The sequence below is a fragment of the Atheta coriaria genome, unplaced genomic scaffold (genome assembly GCF_025399875.1).
Source record: "Atheta coriaria isolate IRGN ID8LTWV9N9 unplaced genomic scaffold, Caltech_Dcor_3.1 hic_scaffold_5_pilon, whole genome shotgun sequence".
Classification (NCBI taxonomy): Eukaryota; Metazoa; Arthropoda; class Insecta; order Coleoptera; family Staphylinidae; genus Dalotia; species Dalotia coriaria.
Genome location: NW_027045447.1, coordinates 2,518,613 through 2,541,349, shown reverse-complemented (window position 1 = coordinate 2,541,349; position 22,737 = coordinate 2,518,613). Strand labels below are relative to the sequence as shown.

At 42.7% G+C, this 22,737-nt stretch overlaps 2 protein-coding genes and 1 long non-coding RNA gene across 4 annotated transcripts in view; all 3 read right to left on the bottom strand.

Moving 5' to 3' along the window:
• Positions 1-1,275: 1,275 nt before the first annotated feature.
• On the bottom strand, positions 1,276-6,605 carry LOC135792828 (uncharacterized). The gene is made up of 3 exons (XR_010548476.1): positions 6,297-6,605; positions 5,287-5,323; positions 1,276-2,681 (listed from the first exon to the last, which is right to left on the bottom strand). It is a non-coding gene; the product is annotated as an uncharacterized lncRNA (long non-coding RNA).
• Positions 6,606-6,611: 6 nt separating this feature from the next.
• LOC135792822 (uncharacterized) lies at positions 6,612-9,579 on the bottom strand. Of its 2 annotated transcripts, none has more exons than XM_065303578.1 (3): positions 9,022-9,579; positions 8,239-8,780; positions 6,612-8,180 (listed from the first exon to the last, which is right to left on the bottom strand). In XM_065303578.1, the coding sequence occupies exons 1-3, from the start codon at positions 9,080-9,082 to the stop codon at positions 8,070-8,072; spliced, it is 714 nt and encodes a 237-aa protein (XP_065159650.1). In that variant the 5' UTR covers positions 9,083-9,579; the 3' UTR covers positions 6,612-8,069. The 2 variants fall into 2 exon arrangements, with proteins under 2 accessions (XP_065159650.1, XP_065159651.1); XM_065303579.1 differs by having other exon boundaries at positions 8,245-8,780; positions 9,022-9,577.
• Positions 9,580-9,988: 409 nt separating this feature from the next.
• Positions 9,989-22,737, bottom strand: part of LOC135792814 (plexin A3-like) — a 27,045-nt gene continuing 14,296 nt past the window's right edge. Inside the window, 15 exon segments of the mRNA XM_065303562.1 lie at positions 9,989-12,274; positions 12,364-12,509; positions 12,568-13,278; positions 13,342-13,525; positions 13,583-14,875; positions 14,943-15,228; positions 15,302-15,881; positions 15,947-16,280; positions 16,340-16,548; positions 16,632-16,673; positions 16,676-16,793; positions 16,862-16,988; positions 17,232-17,332; positions 19,001-19,129; positions 19,955-20,137. Of these exon segments, the coding sequence (XP_065159634.1) occupies positions 12,101-12,274; positions 12,364-12,509; positions 12,568-13,278; positions 13,342-13,525; positions 13,583-14,875; positions 14,943-15,228; positions 15,302-15,881; positions 15,947-16,280; positions 16,340-16,548; positions 16,632-16,673; positions 16,676-16,793; positions 16,862-16,988; positions 17,232-17,332; positions 19,001-19,129; positions 19,955-20,137 (4,617 nt within the window). The 3' untranslated portion in view covers positions 9,989-12,100.

Genomic DNA, 22,737 nt, shown 5'->3' with positions numbered 1-22,737 from the left:
AGAAAAGAATATATTGGTTTTGGGATGCAATAAGGATGAAGAAAATCAGGAATTTGTAATTTACCAATACAAATAAATAATTCATTGTTTTCTAATTGTCTTTGCATAAGTTTACTGTATACCTAAGTTAATTAAATAATTGATATTTACAACACCACGACTTCAAAATTCAAATTCTTAATATACGCAAAATTTCCGATAAGATAAGCTAGCTAAAATGAAAATCTAATAGTAGATTATGAAATATTGGATATATATCTCTATTAGATAAGAATATAAAATTATTTAATTTAATGAAGTCGAAAAATGCGACTAAAATTGCTCAAAAGTGAAATTTTTCAATTTTTGCTCATTTCTTTCAATTACAAATATCACGTAAATTAAAAGAGATAGAAAGGAATAAACTGCAGATTCCTAATCTACGGAAAATTCTCTATAAGGCTAGTTAAAATGGAAATTTAAAAGATGAAATTTTAATTTTTGATGACAATTTACTGCCACGATTTTCAACAAAGTGACTTTTTATTATTGATTATGGAAGATTGAAAAATGCTCTATCAAACGGAAATTTAAAATAATTTAATTTAATGGTGTAAAAAGTCTAAAACAGCGACTGAAAGTGCTAAAAATGACAATTTTTCAATTTTCTCGCAAAAAATTTCAACACAGTGAGAATTAAATTCCGCATCTAAGAAAATTATTCCGAACTTACAGTAAGACCGCGTTCGCGTGTTATAATAAAAAAACGGCGCTGGCATAGCCGTCGGACTCGTAGTGTCTTTTTTGTTCAAGGTTATATACAGGATGTTATGATAGTGTTTTACATGTGCAGGGTCGGCTTTATTGTTATGTGCAAGTCTGCAGGGTAGTATTAAGTACGTGCCGTACTCTTAACCGGTCTCTTCTACCTCCCCCCACCGCCCCATAAATATTACCAAACAAGGCAGCCTACCTAACCACCATCCCCCACGCTTCCTAACGCAAGGAGTGCAAGAGCGTATACACATAACTATCAATATAACTCGCGTTACGGAATTTTCTCGCAATAAATTTCGATGCATGGCGATACAGAATTAAACTCCGCATCTAAGAAAATGATTCCGAACTTACAATAAGACCGCGTTCGCGTGTTATAATAAAAAAAACTATAATTCCTAGCGCAAGAAGTACAAGTGCGTATACACACAACTATTAATATAACTCGCGTTACGGAATTTTCTCGCAATAAATTTTGAAACAGGGAAATACAGAATTAAATTCCGCATCTAAGAAAGTTATTTCGAACTTACAGTAAGACCGCGTACGCGTGTTATAATAAAAAAAACTACAATTCATAGCGCAAGAAGTACAAGTGCGTATACACACAATTGTACATATAACTCGCGTTACGGAATTTTCTGGCAATAAATTTCGATTCAGGGAGATACAGAATTAAATTCCGCATCAAAGAAAATTATTCCGAACTTACAGTAAAACCGTGTTCGCGTGTTATAATAAAAAAAAAACAACAATTAGAAAAATTTTTCCAAAGTTACTGTGACACCGCGTCCGTGTGTTATACTATAAAAAACTACAATTCCTAGCGCAACGAATACTAAGTCACACACACACAACTTTCAATATAACTCACATTACGAAATTTTATCGCAATAAATTTTGACACAGGGAGATACAGAATTAATTCGGTAACTAGGACAATTTTTCCGAAGTTACTGTGACACCGCGTTCGCGTGTTATACTAATAAAACTAGAATTCGTAGGGCAACAAGTACTAAGGCACACACACACAACTTTCAATATAACTCGCGTTACGGAATTTTCTTGCCATAAATTTCGATACCGGGAGATACAGAATTAAATTCGGCATCTAGGAAAATTTTTACGAAGTTACTGTGGAAATGGAAACTGATGGAAATTTAAAATAATTTAATTTAATGGAGTAAAAGGCCTAAAACCGCGACTGGAAGTGCTAAAAATTGCAATTTTTCAATTTTTGACGATAAAAAGGAACGAATGGCAGAGTCTTAATTTACGGAAAATTCTCTGTAGAATAAGTTAGTTAAATTGGAAATCTCGAAAATGTCTAAAAGTCCTAAAAATTGGACATTTTCATTTTCTATTATTTTAATATCTGGAAACAACATAGGGCAACGGATTGAAAATTATTAATCTACTGAAAATTCTCTATACGGCAAAGTCTTAAACTAGTGCATGCTGTACCTCAGCGAAGCAAACACGGTCGCAACAGTTCTTGATAAGACTACGTGCTGCCCGAACGCGCAAAGCCGGCGCAAGGATGGCCGCGGCGACTGCCCGCGCACAAATTGCAATAGACCCGATACATGCGAACTAAACTAAACTAGAAAAGCAGAGCGAGGCGCGAAAGGATGGCAACGACAACACTCGGCAATCTTGGACGTTGCTATTCGCATGGCGTTAAAGAAAGTGGAATAATGATAAATTAAAATTCTATTTATGTAATTTTAAATTCTTATGGTGAAAGATTATTCGTTTTTAACATTAAATATTTAAGTGATATATAAATGTTACTAAGATGAGGTGATGAGGAATATTGCAATCTAGGTACACTACACTAACACGGCAAACAGTTACTATAAATAATGAAATTATTTTACATACCGGTTATGGAAGACGGTATATCGACGGCAAGTTGGCGAATACTGAAATAAATGTGAAACAAAACATAAGCTACAGCATTTTGTGCTATGTTGTAATGAATCTGAGTTCCGTCGGAACTCAAACTTTGAATTAAAATTCTTGTCATTCGCATAATAATCATAGGAATAACAATATTTACCAGGTAGCACATCCATGCTCCCATGATGATGACAAATACGTTTTTCACAAGTCAATTAATTATTAGCGTTCATAGCTTTGATATTTTCATCGGCCATCGCCCGACGGCAACGGACTCACGCACACGTCAATAAATTAAACACGCAAAATTTACAATTACGAAGATTACACACCTGATAAATAGCTTATAAAAGATCAGACACGTTTATGGACACTAATTATCACCGGCTATCAGTAAATATAACACGATTTACCGAACATACATCAAAGAATAACACAAGTCGAAAGTGTAGAATGTGCGCTCGTCGTTATCGCACCGTTTGAACAAAACAAAATCCTCTCGCTGGAATATTTCCAGGTAAACCTACATTGTTACGCCATCTGAGAACACCTTATAGTACCTCACAAAACAACAAAGTGTTTCAAACAGTGTGGCGCGCATGTGTGTCAGTGCGAAATTGTCTATGAGGCAGTGAGTAGTCACGCACTTAAGCAGCAGCGAACATGTGAGACACGTACAAGCAAGTGCGCATGCATCACCCTCTCTAAATAACTAGCAAATTTACATAAAAATGCAATAAGTCAAATCTATATGACGCATGATTTCAAATTTAATCTATCAAATAGCAAACACAAATCACAGACTGTTAAGTCTTTAAAACGACATGATGATGATGATGATGACAACACATAAATCAAATGTAAATAGATTTATTGTAATTACAATAGTCATAATAGTCTTTGTTGTAGAATTCATGCAACAAATAAATACACCCCGACGGCGAATTTAATTCCGCATATCTTGACGCCGCGCAGAAATTATTTTAAAGAAAAAAGGTGAAAAATATCACCCTTCTATGCAAATTTTCGCGTGTTGCAGGTCGAATTCCGGCAACAAATAAATACAACCCGACGAAGAGTATAATTCCGTATCTTCTGACACCGCGCTGAAGTTATTGAGCCACCAAGGTCGCGTACAAACCCGAAAAAATACTAACATTGAAAAAAGTTGCAAAAATCGCCCTTTTATGTAAATTTTCGCGGGTTGCAGGTCGAATTCCTGCAACAAACAAACACCACCCGACGGATAACTTAATTTCACATCTCTTGACTCCACGCTAAACCTTCACAATCGTCAGTAATAATTTTTAAAAATATCAACAAATTAACGCGAGGACACAAGAACACCTTTTTTGCAATTACTAACGGTGCAACCATATCTCCATCAACAAATAAATATAGCCTTATAGAGAATTAAATTCTGTATCTGCAATATCGCACTCAAGTTTGTGTAAGATCTTGTCCGCCGGCAATAATGAAAAAAAATCGAAATATAATTACGCGAACACTTCTACCACCACCCTTATACGGTGCCCTGAACACGAGTCACTTTCACCGCTGCCCTCGTACGATGCCCTGAACACGAGTTACTTCAACCACTACCCTCGTACGGAGCCCTGTACATGAGTCACTTCTACCGCTACCCTTATACGGTGCTATGAACACGAGTCACTTCTACCGCTACCCTTATACGGTGCCCTGAACATGAGTTACTTCAACCACTACCCTCGTACGATGCTCTCAACCGAGTCACTTCTACCGCGACCCTTATACGGTGCCCTGAACACGAGTCACTTCTACCGCTGCTCTCGTACGATGCCCTGAACCGAGTCACTTTTACCGCTACCCTCGTACGATACCCTGAACACGAGTCACTTGTACCGCTACCTTTGTAGGGTGTCCTGAACACGAGTCACTTCAACCGCTACCCTCGTACGGTGCCCTAAATATAAGTCGCTTCTACCGCTGCCCTCTTTTAAACTAAAATCGCAAGCGACCAACGGATCAAAGAATATGAAAGATAGAAAAATTCTCTATCAGGTAAAAATTAAAAATAATTTTATTCCGTGAGGTATATGCGATCAAAACTAAACTGAAATATACTGTATGCAATATGAGCAGCTGGCAACGCGACACAAAAATTGTTGTTATACACAAACGTTTGATAAATTTGAGCAATTTTTGGTTGATGCTAGTCATATCAATGAATTATACTGTAAATAAAAAGAAACCAATTTTCAAAATTCTCCTAAAAATGTAAATGAAAAACCTCTCAGTGAGATGAAACAAGAATTGTCCAAAGCAAATTTTTATTTAAGAATTATTCTCGACCTCTCTTATTTTCCCAATTTGAATACCTTATCTTATAGAAAATTTTCCAAAGATTTAGAATCTTCAATCGGTAATAATTCGAATTTTAAAAAAACGAGACAAAAATGGGATAGGGATGGTTAAGGCGAAATTCCGCTGTATTGCATCTTCAAGGTCAACTCTTGCGCTTTAGTGAAACCGTTAATTTTGAGATGTATCAGCCGAGTACGCGACTATCTCATATATTTGCAACACGCACTGGAACGCGATAAATCAAAACAACGAAAATACAATTTGATTTGATAATTATAAACTTACCAATGCACAACTCATGGACTCCAAGGCACGGCAAACACTGCAAATAAAAAAAAAGAAAAAATAAGTTAAAACAAAAATATTTCATACGACTTAGTAATATTATAATCACACAGTGGAGAAAAACAAACAATCTGTGCTGTTTTGTTAAAAATTATTTACATCATCACGATGGGTCATCCTAATGATGAATATCAAATCAACATGAAGGCGATACATTTAACCGGCATTTATGGACAATAAACGCGCAAACAGTAAATAGCAATTCTATAGTCGAAATTAAATAGTCGATTGATGATCGAATATACTGCGAATTTGGAAAGTAGATGACCGGACAAACAATACGAGTCGCGTAAAATATTGGATCAACCAGATACCGGCACGAAACTGGCTGCAAACTGTGCAAGCAACGACGTGACAGTTTATGATAAGAAAACAAGAGATGCGCATAGCCAGTGCGTCGATGTGACACGTGACCTTGTGCGCGAATCGCTTTGGCGCGTTACCCGCGATCAAAACTAAACTAAAATGCGCCAACATTCGGCGTGAGGGGATGGATCTCATGCCTTACATTCCACGCGACGAATGCGATAAGAAAGTGTAAGTTGTGTTCAAAACAAACACAATTCTCGTGTCGAATGCTCGCGCTTGCTGATAGCTACAGAAATAAACAATACATGTCTATTTTACAATTTTTGTTAATGCTAGTGCCATCTATAAATAATGCAAATAGTAGTCCCGGAATTTGGATTAAAAAAATTAATAAAAATTTAAAATCCGAATTATGTAATTCAGATTTCTTATATTGAAAGACTGCCCCATTTTACACAAATTATTTTTGTGATATTTAATTCGATAGAACAAGACGGAGTAAAGATTAAAATGAACGAATCGCAGATTCTTAGTCCACGGAAAATTCTCTATAAAATAAGCTACTTAGATTGAAAATCGACGAGATGAAAAACGGTGTATACGGTGCTCTAAATACGAGTGATTAACACTTGAAATCTTACCTTCTTTAAAAATAGACGGAAACAAAATATGGGTCGTCAAAATCCATAAAATCAACCAAAAGAAGGTGATGAGCCACGCGGTCGCACAATAACAATAATAAGCACAAATTACGTTGCATTCCAATTAAATGCAATGCAAATTATCGAATTATATTTTCGCGACCGACCCGACGAGAAGAACCAGCTCGACTAAACACAACAACGTATACCTGCGTTATCTATGCATGTGCACTCTAAACCGATGGCGTGAGGTATTGACCGCAGCGATATCAGAGGTCAATGCTGTGCGATTCAAAACAAAACAAAATACCTACATTCATTATAAAACTATTGTATTTTAACATAAAGGAAAATATTTGAAAAGTATTTACAAAGTACGTTCATAATACACATTCATCAATTAAAGTACATTATTAATAGTTACAAATACTTTCCGGCCACTATTGTAATATGTGTCCGCACATTATTACTGATATCGTGAATATTTTGCTACATTTACCTATTATTGCACTAATACGTTTTTAACTTTAATATACAAGTAATTACAAAAATCTCTTCAAGTCATCACAACTCTTCAGCGAACACATTCAGTCATTAAAACAATACACAACTTCGTTATACGCAACTTCATCGTCTTCAAAATGGAATTATCTTACAATTGTGAATAGAAAAATAATATCGTTAAAAGTACGGATAGTTTCCTGACTAATGGACAGAAGGCAAAAGCCAATCGACCGTTCGAATTAAACTAAACTAACCAAGCGCTAAATTAAGTAGTAATCAAGTCTAGTTTGGTGCATTTATAACTAATGTAGTAATAACTGGGACGCAAATACCTTAGAAATTAGACATTATAATAAAACAACCTTACAATTGCCAAAACTTAAACAAAGGTACCGAGTATATTAATCATCGTGCCGTTTGCAAATCTCAATACGTTAATAAGTGATGTGTGGCTTTGATTCATTTACGCATACGTATGTACAATTTACTTTTGTACTTTTGCATAGATACAATTACCTAATAGAATCACTGTACAATTAAAAAATAAAATATGTAAACAAAATAATAACAAAAAAATGCTTTGTTCAAAGTACTGTACTGGAATACGGATACGTTTGCATAACGCAATTAAAAACGAAAAACCGTCAAACAGTGAATAGAAAATAATTATGCTCGTTATTCGCACTTGACTTCCAGTGTTGATTGCTTGTTATGCTCGTTTATGGTTGTTGTTTTGTTCGTGGCGTGCCAAGAATATAACGTGTGCAAAGTCGCCCGCATTAAAAATATAGACATTCACGAGTACGTAAAAATATATGTAACGATATGCATCACAGTTGCTAAGAATACTTATTTAATTGAAGGGAAATCATTAAGTTTCACCGAATATTAATTTTTTTTTGCCCACAAGTCGGAATTGTATAAAATGTATAGCATGCAAATGAATGCGCATTTATTGCTTGCGCCTTGACTTTCAATTTTTTAACGTTTAACGTATTTCGCATTAGTCATGAATATAAGTAGTATGTATTTATGATGACACCTCGCGCTATCGCTTTTACCGTTTTAAGTTGCCCTACATACTTAAAAATGATTATGATCACTGATTCATATGATTCATACATAGAAATAAATAGGATATGATCGGTTTGTGTACATTTTAGACGATTAATATGAAAACTTTCAAACAAAACAACAAATAATAAAGCGCGACGCATAAATAAATAAATATTCCGTTACCCGGCCAGTTAATTAATTAAAAACTGGCAATTAAAGCTTGGTGTGTTTGACGGTGTCCGTCCAATAATTCTGAATAGTCATGGCCTCCAGACTGTTGAGGAATGAATCGTTGTCAAGACTGTACATCTCCTCGGAGTTGTCCTGAAAAAGATAGCAAAGATTAGTCATGCTTTTATTCGGTGTCCAAAGGCGATTATACCCTCACTGATGTGTCGTCGATGTAACCGCTGGAGTCGAGATTACTGCTGCGGTCGGTGAGTACTTGTGGTCGGTTGAAACCGCGATTCCTGTACCAAACGTAGCTGGCACCGCAGACAAGTGCGACTAGCATCACACAACCCAAAGTGATACCGGTGATACCAGCAGCGGATAATCGGCCGGAATCAGCAGCAGGAGCTGAACGATCAAATGCTGTCATGGATTCGTTGTCAGCCTCTTTGTACGCCGTCTCCAGCGTGGACAACGTCTCCTCCTCGGTGGCATTAAACGTGCTACTCGCGCTGGTTACGAGTGTCTCTATCACAGACGATGTCGCATTCGTCGCGTTCTCGCCTGCGGGAAGCAACATGACGCTCGCGTTGGTGATGTTTGCATTCGAGGGTGGCAGAGTTGCAGGCTCAACAATCGCCGCCGGCGGAGGGCTTTTCGTCGAGTTGGATACATTTTGCACCACAATGATTGTGGCATTGCTTGTGGAATGTTGCGTTGATGATTCAACATCACTCTCCAAAGTTTGCACATCTGTTTAAACATGCAAAGCATGTAAAAATTAAACCATTGTTAAGGTTGATGATGACAAATCTTTGTTTGTATTAATAACAATCGAAATGAACAATCGAAACAAAAACTCACATAATTATTTAGTGAGCAACAAAAACATGAAAAATGCACAAATCTAGCCTAATTACAAGGCGTGTGCTTAGACATTGAAACGCTCGCTCATGAAGAAAATTGCGACATTGTTGAAACTCGAGAGGCTCACCTGAGGTGTAAACAATGAAGATTGTTATCCAGAACCAATGTGTGTACCAAAACAGTATCATGACGCCATGTAAATAACGAGCGCTTTTCACTGAAAATGCGTTGGAAAGTCGCGCGATCACCCGCGACGTTGGCACTTAATTTATTTACCATTTACTGACCGTGTGATGCAAACGAGTACTTCACCTTCACCTATGTTTGGCAATCCATAGTAATGCAAGACGCTTTTGTGCAGACGATGTTCGCGCGCGTACTGCAAGCCGAACAAAAGACGACGCACTGAGCTGATATTAAAATGATTACAACCGTGCACGGTTACTTGGGAAACGAATGGAATTAGCACTGCCCTCGTCCTACCGTAATCGAATTTATCGTTTATATTGCGCGCAGTGGCTGACTACACTAGCAAGCGACGGCCGATCAACAACAATTACCTGCTGTTACTCATTGTCATGTTTACGTGTGTGGTGTGTGCGCGATGTGCAGCGATGTAGAGAATTAGAATGGGAGATTTTCACAGGGCGATCGCGATACGCCATCCGCACAAGAATGATTGCAGTAGGTGAATGACTATGTGCGAATGAAAATTATTATCCTGTGCGCTAGATATCTTAGTAGTGGGGAAATGGATCATATACCTAAATATATTTCCACAAAGAAAATAATTTATAAGAAATTATCCGCACATTTATTTAATTCACAGTCAGTTTTACGTTTTGCATGTTGATTTAAAATTGAATTGATTTTGTTTGTTTATTTTTTTGGATGCTATCGGATGTTGTGTAGATAAGGCAAAAAGAGAATGTGATAGATAAAATCCTTGAAATTTGCTTGTAGTCTTTTGTTATAGGCAACCAAACGAACAAACGCAACTTCAACTTTTAAAATCGCGCAAAACTATGTGTATTTAACTGCGGCTAAACATCGTTGAATGATGACTCACCGAATGAAAATGAAATAAAGCGCAGTTTTATAGATTTTTCTATTTAGTATTTGAAATAACTCCATTCAGTCTTTTATAATAACATAGAGTTTTACATTATTACCATTCATATTATTGCGAAATGCAATCGAGTATACACACAGTACACTATGGATACACTGTGCATGCACACCTAATATTTACAAATTATGTGACTGTGTAGCCAGTGCAAAATAATAATATAAATTCATTCGATGATTTGTCGACGAATACATACATACATATACAGTTAAAAAGTACATAACAAACAATATATAAAGTCTGCTGATACATATTACACTTAATGATTACAATTTGTTTTTCTTCGTTTCTTCAATTCTTGTTACTTTGCTTTGTGACTGACTGCGCGTGCGAATGTTGCGCTCGAAACAAACACACTCATCACATACACACACTCGAATTGCGTACTCTTCGGTAAAAAAAGCTATGAATCACACTGGCGTTACAGGCGCGCGCTCGCGCGGTTTTACAAAATGAAAATTATTACAAAGTCGAGGATTCTCCTCTTATCGAGGGGAGGAACTCTAGCAACGAAATGCAGACCAAGACAGACATTGACAGTGACAATTAATCGTCATCATCGGCAAGGACGGTTACAATTCGTATTCGATTACATAATGCTTTTTTTTTTTTGCTTTCTTTACGCACATTCAACTGATAAAACGACAATCATATTATATAATATAAAAACGTATAAATCATCATCATCATCATATCATATCATCACGCCTATCATGTTGTATTATGTACAGAATCCTCGAGTTTGGTTCGTTTGTTTCTCATTTTTGTTCAGCGAGTAGTAAAACATCTAAAATTATAAAATTACAGCCTCAAAACGTTGCGTTCTGGTTGATACTCGCCCGAAGCAAGAACTTCGAGAGGGTTGTGCTTTTCAGGTGTGGTCGAAGAGAGGCAGAGAAGGCAGAGAGCAAGAGAGATGATACAGAGATTTAGAAGAGCGACAGACTTGTGAATGAAGAAGAAGAGGAAGAGTGATTCTTTGGCTGTGGCTGGACAATAAACAGAAATGCACAGCCTTCGACACGTACACAGACCACGGCACACGAAACATAAATGGTTGGCGATACAAATTTCGAACACACCGATGATTGAAACGTCGCAAATAAACGCGCTACCATACACCCTGCTGGCTTCCTTCGCGCGCGCCGAAGCGCCGGAAGACAATCATATCATGATTCATGATTGCGATAAACAAATTATAAAAATATTATACCTGTACAAGGAGATAAATATAAGATAGATTCATTATACAATCATTTTAAAAAAGCATTCTCTTGTTTTAAGATTAATTAGACTTAGGTTTGTTTGTTTGTTTGTGTTTTGTTTCTTACGATGATAGTGATGATACGTTGTGGGGGAGGCAAATTACTCGCATGCGCATACACCTTTCCGTCCGAGTTCCAACTAGATGATGGTTTGAAGCCGAGATGTCTCGAGTTGATGCCAAAGCGTTAATTGACGATGTATGTGCATGTACTGTTATTACTTTGTTGCTTACTTACATTTACGTACGGGCTAAACGCTCAGGAATTCTTATAGGACAGGCGCGAAGACAGCAAGCGCAGTCTCTTCTCTCAGCAGATTGGTTGGTTGGTTGGTGGCGGGGGATCATAAAAATATCGTACACGAATTTCTTACGTCCTACAGCTTCCGCAACTTCCGATACTACTTTGGATTTGGGGTAGAAGGGTGTGTTTTTTGGTGTGTTAGAGAGAGAGATAGAGATAGATAGATAGAGAGAGAGAGAGAACGAAGGGAGAGACAGCACGGTTCACTCATTCCTACCAGAGGCACTTGAAGTCACTGAGTGCGCACCGCTCCAGACACCGAACGACTAAAACGGCAATCCAACAACATACATACAGAACACACACAGTTGTTCTCAAAGTTCGCATTTTGGGGGGCGGGGGCTGCTGGGTGTGAGGGGGAGATATGTATGGGGCTTATGTGGTCTAGCTAACACCTCGCGCTCGTACTCTGACTGCGGCCACGCCGCTCAGCAGGCCAGCTCCTGCGGTGCCGACGGCTGCATCGGCGAGAAGGGCGGTGCCGAGGGCCGCGTCAGGTCGGGCCAATATCACGGCTGCGTCTCACCCATGAAGTGCTGCACCTGCTCGAGCTTGATCGCCAGCCGCTGCTTCTGCGAGAACTCGTCCTCCTCCAGCGTCACCGTCAGCTGTTCGTTGTACTTGACTGCGTAATTGTACAGCTCATGCAAAGCGCAGTTCGTATTGAACTCGGTGGTGTGAAGCTGCGCCGAGGAAAGAAACAAGCGATTTACAATTAGCGCACAACAAGCAAATAGATGATGATTGAAAAATTGGAGCAATGATGACTTACCCGCGACTCCTCGGCAAGCATGGCGTTCATGTCCTGATCCGAGATGGCCGGCATTAATTTAATGTCAGAATAGTATCTCTCCACCCATTCCTTGTATTGCGGAATGTCTTTAGCGTACAATAACTTAGAACTAGGGGAATCTTTGCCTGAAATGTAAATTCAAATTAAAAACCCGCTCAAAATGCTAAAATAAAATAAATTTACCCAATCGATGATCGGACGTGGAACACGAATCCATAAACGTCTGCGCGACAACGCTCAGACACGAGTCGACAATGTTCGACTTGTGAATGTCGAAGACAAAGTTGGGATTCTTGATCAGATTCACCCAGAAACGCAGTGGCAGCGAATTGCTCTTCCACGTGTGCACGACCTCCGGATCGGAGATGCCATGTTGAATGGCCTGGTCGTCCAGGAAGTCGAACATGTACTTGATGGCGAGTGGTAACGCTGAACCGCGATGCGCCGTGCTGAATATCGTCTCGAACAAGTCGTCGACGAACTTCTGCATCGTACCTTTGGTGGCCAGCAGACGCGTGAGGTAAATCTCCGACACCATTTTATTGCCACGCTCGCCCTCACGCTGCGCGTCGGCATCGTGGTGCTTCACAAGATGCCAGCAACGCACGTCCTGGTCATGGTCGGTGTTGAGCGGACTGGTAGCGCGGCTCATCGGCGGGCTTGCCGAGCTGAATTTGCTCAGATTGAGCGTCTCGTACTTGTGCGACTTGTCGTTCTTCTCGGAAAAGATGCTCAGATTGTAAATTGAGCTCTGCTTCGACACCAGATTCAAACCGGCGCCGTCCTGCACGCGGTAGTGTTGCAGAGTATTGCGTCGCTTCCAGTTACCTTCGGTCTTTGTCGTTGTGTCTTCGTCGTATAAAATTAGTCTGCCGGACGTACCCGTTCTCCATTCTTTAAAGAAACAAAATTTTTCATATTTTAACACCGCTATGAATATAATTATTTGTTACTCACCCAAATCTAGGTCTTCCTTGCGTGGTCGTTGCGAACTAGGGGTCGCCCTGTAGATACTATCTAAGGATTTTTCTTTTACTTGGCTAATCGTATCACAATCTAATACTTTTACAGGAACATTTTCGGTGTTGTGATCCAATCCACCAACGAAATTGGTTTGTTGAGATATAGAAACGTAAATTGTCTGCAAATAAACAAATAAGTAACTAATTTATTAACAAATTTTATGGTATATGCTTACCATTGGTTTAAAATCTATGGATTGTCTTATCAACTTCTCCTCGCTGAGAGAATACCTCGCCTCGGAGGTGATCGAGTCCACTGGGCCCTTATCGACCTGCTGCTTCATAGCTCTGAAGAGCATAAACAGTGGCTCGCCCGCGCACTCGCGCAGAAACTTGTACAGCAGGAATGTGAACCATGCGCTGAGCATCTTTTCGGCAACGCTCTCAGTCCGCCGCAGCAACAGCTTCGGATGACTCTTACCCTCCATACACTTCTCAATCAAATCCGCAAGCAGAGTCTTCAAAATATCCGTGCAGTACTCCATTTTGCTCTGCAGTGTGACCATAATCAGACTGGCGACGTTGACGCGATCGCGCATCGAGAAGTAGCGATTACTCTCCAGTGTGCGGATAAACAACAGCAAGAACGTCTTGTTCATGATAAGCTGACCGAACAGACGCAGGCCTTTATCTTTGCGGAGTAATTCCGGCCGATCCCATTGTAGTACAGCGTGATCGTCCACGTTCGGGAAGAGTATTTTCATTGCATAAGTGCGATAGTCCAAGAACGGTATACCACCCGAGGTGAGATCGCCAGTCAGATCCGTCATCTCAGTTTGTAACTCAGCGAACGCCTCCTTACACTCGGCCGCCACACGCAGTTCGAGAATATCCATCTGTTCCTGCATGTTCTTGAGCACGCGATTGTTTTCAGTCGATTTGCGTCTGTACGCAATGAGGAAGACCACAAAGACAATGACAATCACCACGGCTACCACACAAACAAAGTAGACGACTGGTTTCGAAAACGAAGCGTTGATGCCTTGCGGTGATGAATAGGACAAACTCCCAATATTGAACTTCAACGATCCGCCAACAATGACAACCACCTCGGGGAGGACTTCGCCATTTACTTCTCCGTTCTCGCCGTGACCGGGCGGTTGAGTTTCCGGCGGACGGCAAGTCAACTGTTGTCGGGAGAGCGAGGTGACATTGCAGAAATTATTGCCGATACGAACCTCTACATCAGACTCTTGGCACGCCCTATCGATATTCAGGCCGTTGATGTTGAGATAATCAGACTTGTAGTATTTGACTTCCTTATCGAAGGGTTCGAACACAGGGTTGGGATAGAGCAGGAACGGATTGAACTCCCGATTCAGCGTTAGATTCTGCACTCCAGAGACGTTGTCCATTCGGAAGCCGTACTCTAACGCAAGCGGTGAGTCAGCATCCAATGTCGTCAGTCCTTCAATCTCAATCACAGGACTCTCGCAAGTCATGCTTGTATTGCTTATAATTGTGCACCGCTGTTGAATACAAATAGGATTAAAATTTCACAAAATACAACCAAAAAAAAAAGTTGTGTATACTTACACTAACAAACATTTTCTCCTCATAGTAGACATACATTTGCGGATTCTGAATGTAGGCCAGGTTTTTACCAGTCACCGAGATGTTAATCCCACCCGCCGGAATACCCTTCGGCTGTTTTACCTGACTGGCAACCCCCGATTCGACCGAATCGATGATCGGGTCCTCAACGTACTGAAACAACTCGTCCTCGCAGAAGCGATCGCCCTTGTCGAACTTCATGCGCAGCTTGCCGACGCTCGGCTTATCGCTGGCGCTCGTGATGCAGAGCGCCTGATTTTGGTCCGTGCTAAAAAACACACACGTCAGATATATCGTGTCGCATATGGTGCGGTGAAACCCTTGTCGATCGGACTACTTACGAAACTATTCTACATGGAAGATCATTGATATACGCCTGAATATTGCTACCAGCATTCATATACATGCCTGTGATTTTCAGCATGGTGCCGCCGCTTTTCGGGCCGTACTTTGGCGAAATGCCCTTGATTGCCGGATCGACAAAGCGGTAGTGTGTCTTGGACTCGCCGCGATAGTCCTCGACGCGCACGACGACGGGCCCTTGGCGCGGCTGGTTGGTACCGGGCCCGTCCACCTTACACACGATGCGTTTGGTCTTCACGTAGAGCTGCTCGTACGGCTGGCAGTTAATGCCAGCGATCGAGACGCCCGTGTAAATATCCTGAAATTGCTTGCCGAGATTGATGCCGTCGATGGTGATATTTGTATCGCCTTCCCACGGGCCCAAATCGGGCGTGAACGAGAGAATCTCCGGATTGGGGCACGTCTGTTGCCGGTTCAGCCAGACAGCCGAACCGCGCTCACATTGGTCTTTCACTTCGCACCGATCCGAACTCTGGCACCATCCGCATTCATACTTTTCCGAGAGCGCCAAACACATACCGCAGTTATCCGCCATGTCTCGGCAACGATAAATCACAACTAAAATCAAACATTTTTAACATCCTACCTAGACAAACACAAACAAAGAAAACAAAAAAACTTACTGTGAATATTATCAGGATTATCCAATGGTTTCGAACCGCCCCAAATCACAGCAAACGTCGCGGTAATATTAGGCGCCCGCGACGTGTAGGAAAACTCCATTTGATCGCAGTAGATCGTGTCACCCAAAAGATGCGCATTCACACTAGTGACACGTCCCTCGATGTTAAACTGGCAGACAAAGCGTGTTTGTACAATAAACTGCCCAATGATATGCACCTTCACCCGGATGGCCTTCTTAATTCCGGACGCGACCAAAATTTCCGGCGAATTGCCCACGGTGGCATTGATCGTCGGACAGAAGGCCGGTCCTGATCGATAACTTGGTCCCACGCGCTGCAAGCATTCCACATTATCGTCAAAGTACCCCTATCGCAAAAGTCCGCGCAACTTACATTAACTCCAGTTACAAGAATATCATTCCGGCAATTCTCGGCAGTGTCATGTGTGCACCGGTGTCCGTCCACGCACCAATCGCAGGGGAAAGACGAGGAGACGCATTGCGTGCATGAGCTGTACGTGTTGCAGTCAAAGAAGGTGAAGTTCGTCGCGACGAAATCCGTCCCCGAATGCATGCGCACCGAGAGCTTCGCAGTAAAGTGATCTGAAACGCCAGTATGCAGCACCAAATCACAAACGTGAGCCGAGCAAGGAAGGAAAATCAATGAATAGGGTGGAATATCTTACGTTGTCCTGGTGGGATCGACGGCAGCGAATCAGTCCGCGGGTCGTGCAGTTCACGCCGTAATTCTTCTTCGTCGCATTCGTCAGCAGGACTTTGTCCAACGCTGTGAACGCGCATTGAAATTGCCCAGGTAACGTGGGCAGGTTGTCGATTTGCAGATCCAGCTATCGAAAAAGAACCACACACATTTTCCGTTTGACTCAAAAGTCTAAGAATAAATAAATCCGCTTACAGTGCGTGCAGTGGTGCGCTGCAGTTGATTCGGAGTTACCGTGGTGATGCTCGTACAGCGCCCGCCCTTGCTGATCCAGTAGAGCGGATCCTTGGCGGCGTCCATGCAGTCCGAACGCAGGCTACACCTGTGGGTGGTACACGCAAATGTCTAGCAATTAATGTAATTAAGGAGGGCGCAAACTGTCGCCGTTTGGCTGAAATTTTACGCGCCGGAATGTTTCGAGCGAGCGCACATTAGTGCTCGACGACTAATGTCAGCGCTAAGTGGTCGAAATTACAATTCACAAACGCCACACAACACTACTACCACCATCACCTCTTTTGGTGGGTTAGTTGTAGGTGTGTGCGCGTGTGGACAAAATGCTTACTTGTTTTCCAGGGAGCACCAGCCACAGTACGGGTCCTTGACGTTCAGGCAGTCCAGGCACGATTTGTACACGCTGCATTCCTGTACTTTGACCTTTGATACCTAGAGAGCGAACGAAGAAAGACGGGTGGATGTTAATTTCACATTGCCAAGATGTTCGTACACCTCAGTGACGAACAATGGGGAAATGGCCAAACAATGCCACACTAAAATAAGCGGTAATTAAGTGACTACGTGACGCCGGACTAATCGGCATCAGGAAAACCGGCAAAAATTGCGTTGAACTTTGATTTCGATCGAACTGAATAAATGCGCACAAACAAAGAGATTGTGCGCTATCTGGCAGTGTCGCATACACACACATGGCAGCGCGCTTTTGCGATAGCCGCTTTGTTTAAATCAATAGCGGTGATGTTGAGTAATGGATGAAGCAAGTCAAATGTTATTGTAGGAAAGCGATGACTAACGAGTGAGAAAAATGCGCCGCATACTCATACCGAGTGTGACCTTCACGTTTCGCGTTCAAACGAATTGTTGATCTACACATGAATGTAACATAATCATTATTCAAAATAAATGTAAATGCTAGAAAAAAATTCACGCGCATGATTTCATTTTTTTCTTGCAAAGTGAGCACTTTAGCAGAGTAATGTAATAAAGATGACTAATCGGCGAGCGATTTTCGAATAACGCGAATTGGATTGGATCGGGATTGGGATGCGCGCTGGTATTTCGTTTCCCGGGCCCCGATGTAAATGTAAATAAAGTCGAGTGAACGGCGAACATGATATGTGGGTCCGATTCGTGAAGTGGATACAAGTTGTACGACTACGAGTGGTGCGCCGGCTGGCAGGTTGGGGGCGACGAGAGCCGCACGTCGAGCGCGGTTCGAGCTTCTCATGTCTCGCGTACTTTTCCTGCTTTTACTGCCCGCCCTTGCTTGCTATGCCTGTGCTGCCTGCCTGCCGGGCCGGTCGTTCCTGTTCCTGCCATTCCGCTTGCAGGCATGTGCGCGCCGGTACTCGAAACGGCAAAGGCGCGGCGCGCAGCGGGGGCGGCTGCTGCTGCTACCTCGCAGGCCACCGCTGCCGCCGCCGCCACCGCCTGCCGCTACCTATCAATGGTGTTCGGGGGGCTCGTTCCGGCACACGTACACACCTAGAGCGCCTGCGTTCCGTTATTGGGAGTACATACACTTTTCATTGATCATTCCCGTTCCCTATTCCCGTGCGCGCCGCTCGCGTTGGCCGGCTCACCACCAACTTATCAAATATGTATGTACGTGAGGTATTTTTTTAAATAGAAATTACCCACACCGCAGGCGCGCCTCCGACACCTCCACATCGCCTCTGCCAAAGTGCAAAAAAAAAAAAACCAGCAACCACCATCGTGGCTACCCATCGATAAAAATGATGACTTTTCCGAATAGGCGTGGAGCAACAGTGTTGCTCCGACTCCTTAGGGCTGTCGGATTATGGCCGGGCGCTTTTTACTCAACGGCGCGCTCGTTGGATGATTAATTTTCTTATAAAACAGCCGACGGAACGTGGAATAGAAACCGAAGAAAAGTGGCCGAAAGCGAATGGCGCGCCCCGCGCGCGCTCCAAGGACCATTACACATTCGAATGATGGAATGATATTTTTCCAGGTCGCAAACAAACGGAAATGGACGGAAACGGGAATCGCGGCGCGCTACGGAGAATATTTTTCCGGCGAGAGTTTTTCGAGAGCGCGCCTAAAGTAGAGAGGCGAGCGCGTAAAGGCACTTACCATCTTCTCGGTCATCACATAAAGATGCATCATTTGCGAATCGAAATGCAGATCTTGATTTACGGGCGAACCCTCCTCGATGATGAGGTCCCCGTACTCTATCCCATTCTCAATCGATTCGACTACCACCTGCGGGAAGAAAGAAACCAAACATTCGGCATTATGCATCACGGTTGTATATAGCCCACAAAGTCAGTCAAGTCGGGAGTTATCTTATCGGTTTTTTTTCGGCGCTTCCGCCTCCGTAGCGGTGGTTTTATACGCCTCATCCGCTACCCCCCCAACGAGGAGCTGGAGAGGAGAGCTATTCACTGCTCTTTAAATCCAAATTTAAATTGCTTTCTTTTCGTGCTTTTATTTCGGCAGTCGCGTACGTTTTTTCACGGTAGCGGCGGAGAGAGTGCTTACTCCCATTTTTTATACATTTGCATAAAATAAAAATGAAATTTATAGACGCGCGCGCGCGCTTTTTCGGGTCGCCAGGAAGTCGACGTCGACGACGGCAGGTCGCCGCCGAATAAGAAGGCGTGAAAAGTGCAAAAACACGCTGCCGTCGTTACATCTGTAACGATGTCGGGATGTTCGACCTCCCGGCGCGCAGAGCGTCCCGAAGGATAAATTAGGTTCGACCTTTCGAGATATATTCGAATCCTGCCGGTCTTCGCCGCACCTTTGTGACGGTTTTATCCACCTACTCAGGAGTGTTAAACCAACACTCGGGAGCGACGGCGAGGCGGCAAGATTGGAAAAACGCCACGAGTGGGGTTTATTCAAAAACCGACATTAAACGTAAAACGGTTTGCAAAACTCCAACCAAGAAAAAAAATCACGACTTTTGTAAAATAATTTAATTTCCGTATTTCCCGTCGAATTTTTTCGCACACTTTTATATAAAAAAAAGCTTTCTCATTGTAGCCGATAAACCGTAATAAATTAAAGAAATCGAAGCCGTACCTTTTTCAAGTGTCCCTTAGCGGTTCCGATAAAAACAACGGTAAAGTCGCCGGTGGAGGTGGCGGCGACGGCGGTGAGCCGCGACTGAAAATTCAGCACGGGCACCGCCGCCATCGGCATATCACCGCCCAGCGGCGTGTTGACGTCCAGTCCGCAGAAGTCCTCAGCGATGGTGTTCAACTTCTGTAAAGAGCACCACATATACACACATTAATTAAATCGGAAACAAGCCAGAACACATCCACATCTACTACAACCCGACTGACTTCCAAAGCTACCAAAAGCGGACGTCGTGTTTACATTGTAATACAAAACAATCACTAATTTGTCTTCATAATAAACACGCGTGTTAAACAGCCACACTTGCATTATATTTACACCGCGAGACGATGTGCATTAATATTCATGCGTCATCGCTTTTTATTTAGTTTGCATATACCGCAGCCATAGTTAATCCGCTTTTAACTCGATTCATTCACACATTCAAATTGTTATTCAAATTGTGGCTCGCGCGGTGGCGGCGCAGTTCATCATCAACATCCAACCACAGCCGATATGATGATGAAGAGAGAGTTGATGTAATTTTTAGTCAATGAAGGCGCCCGGCGCTGAATGAAACCGCTAAAAAAAGCCCTCCTCGACCGGCGCGCGGCGGTTCTCACACATGCGGCCAGTCCGCTGCGGAACGCGTTTGCTTTCTTTCAGGGCCAGCAGCCCAGCAGCCAGCAGCAGGCCAACAACTCCCATTCTCACATACCAAAGTTAACTGCTCCGACGAACGCGCGGCATTCATATGGCATATACCTGCGGATGAGCCGAACACGACGCAATGTTTGTTAAACACACGCCGAAACTAAAACCACACGCGCATCATAAGCGCGCTATTTACTTAAGTGGGTAATCTTCGGGACGTGCGATGAGCGCCGTTTTAGCATCACAATGCCATGCATGACGGCGAACTTTTCACACGCCCGACGCGAACCGCGCGCACGTGCGACGCATTCCATTCTTTAAGCGGGCGCGAGGCGTGTGATTAATCGCGATTTGCATTGAAACGGTAGCCTACTGACTTAGTGCGACTAAGAAAGTTGGCAATTTCCGCCGGCGCGGTGTACGCATGCGGTGAGCTTGAGGTAAGAGTGCAAAAAATCGCGCTTAAATGAGTGAAATTCGCAACAGAATGCAATGCCGGCGCGTTTTGTTTTTAGTTTGCGCGCATTGTGCGCGTGCGCGCGCGCTGCTAAGGTAAGCAAACACGGCAATTAGGTGAAGTTGACTGCGTGAAGTGAAGAAACGAAGACCGCGATTGCACATCTGGGGCACAGCAACTCGCATAACTAGAAGTTAAGTAAAATAAAGAGTACGAAGCATATCGGTGTTAACTTGAGCTAAGTTTTAGATTAACTTGACTTAACCCTGACATGGAAGACAAATTTTTGGTAACATTGCGCGTTACCATGACAACAGTTTTAACAATTTTTATAATAACCGGTAATTATTGCAGTAAATTAAGTAAAGTAAGAGTTTCTGAAGAATATGAAAGGCTTTACACAACAACGCTTTGACCGTTTGTACGTTTTCTTCCATCCACAGTGAAAGACCAAGAGTCGTGCGCGAGTCGTTCGTGTCTCTCTCCCGACGCGCACGGCCGCTGAAGAAGAGAAGAGTTTCTTCGGTCTCGCGTTACCTTTTCGGCCTGAGCGCAAGTCGTGTGCACGCCGTGGCTCATGCTCATCCTTTGTTCTTTTACGCTGCTCTCGCGCGCACGCTGGCTCTCGCAGTCACAACTTACTCATCTCTCGTGCGCCGTGAGTTACGAATCGCACGACACGTCGCGGCCAATCTGCGCGCATTCCGCGTCGAAAATCAAAAACCGTGCGCCGGGCGGGCGGGCGCGATGCGACGAGCGGAGCGTGGCGCACGAAAACGACCGGCCCGTGCGAACGCCAATTTGCTACGCGGGATATTTCGCAATAATCTAATTATTGCATGCGTTTCCGTTACGATTGGATTTTGTTTATTGCCGCCTGCATTACCTCCCTCCTCTCCAGCTTCGACTCCTTTCTTCATCTGTTATGGTTATGCCAATGGAGGAAACGCGAGTTTAGCAATACAACACAACACAACAACAAGCAAACGAACGCGATTTCTAATGCAGGCGCGCGCGCAGGCGATGAATGATGATGATGTTTTTATATGCGCCGGACAACAATGGATTTATTTAATAATCTGCTTTTTGATGGATGCACAGCCTGCCTGCCTGCTCTAGCGTCGGCAGGCGCATTATGCATTATCTTCAATAAAACGCTAGTTAGTAGAGATGTCGTCATTGTCGGTTGCGTCCGTTTCGAGATATCCTCTTAACGCTCGCAGCGGATAACACAGAGACAACGCGTAAAAACTGCGACAAATTTCCCGTCAATTCTCTCTTCGAAGAGTTTTATCGCGTTTAGCACACACATGGATGAGAGGAGAGGAGATTATCCTCTTCAGTTCAGTTTACTCTAGCCCTGACACGACTTGATTGTAAACTCTTACAATTACAACTTTTGCGCACTTTGTTTCAGCTGCAATTTGCAGAAAGACATTATAGAAATAAAAATGCTTCGTGCAGCCCACAGAGAGTCAGAGGAGTCAGCAATGGCTACAATGTAATGTAATGTAATATAAAACCCGGTGTGTATTAATGTACATATTTCAATGTACTCGCTCGCTCGCATCTCGCTGTGCGCTTCTTACTTTTCATGGACGCGAGCGAGCGAGCGCGAGCTGCGCGTCTCTTC

Excerpts from the sequence above, each read along its gene's own strand:
- LOC135792822 (XM_065303578.1), bottom strand. The coding sequence starts at position 9,082 with ATGATACTGTTTTGGTACACACATTGGTTCTGGATAACAATCTTCATT. Across the intron at positions 8,781-9,021 it reads CTTCATTGTTTACACCTCAG|ATGTGCAAACTTTGGAGAGT; the intron begins GTGAGCCTCTCG and ends ATGTTTAAACAG. Across the intron at positions 8,181-8,238 it reads TCGACGACACATCAGTGAGG|GACAACTCCGAGGAGATGTA; the intron begins GTATAATCGCCT and ends TATCTTTTTCAG.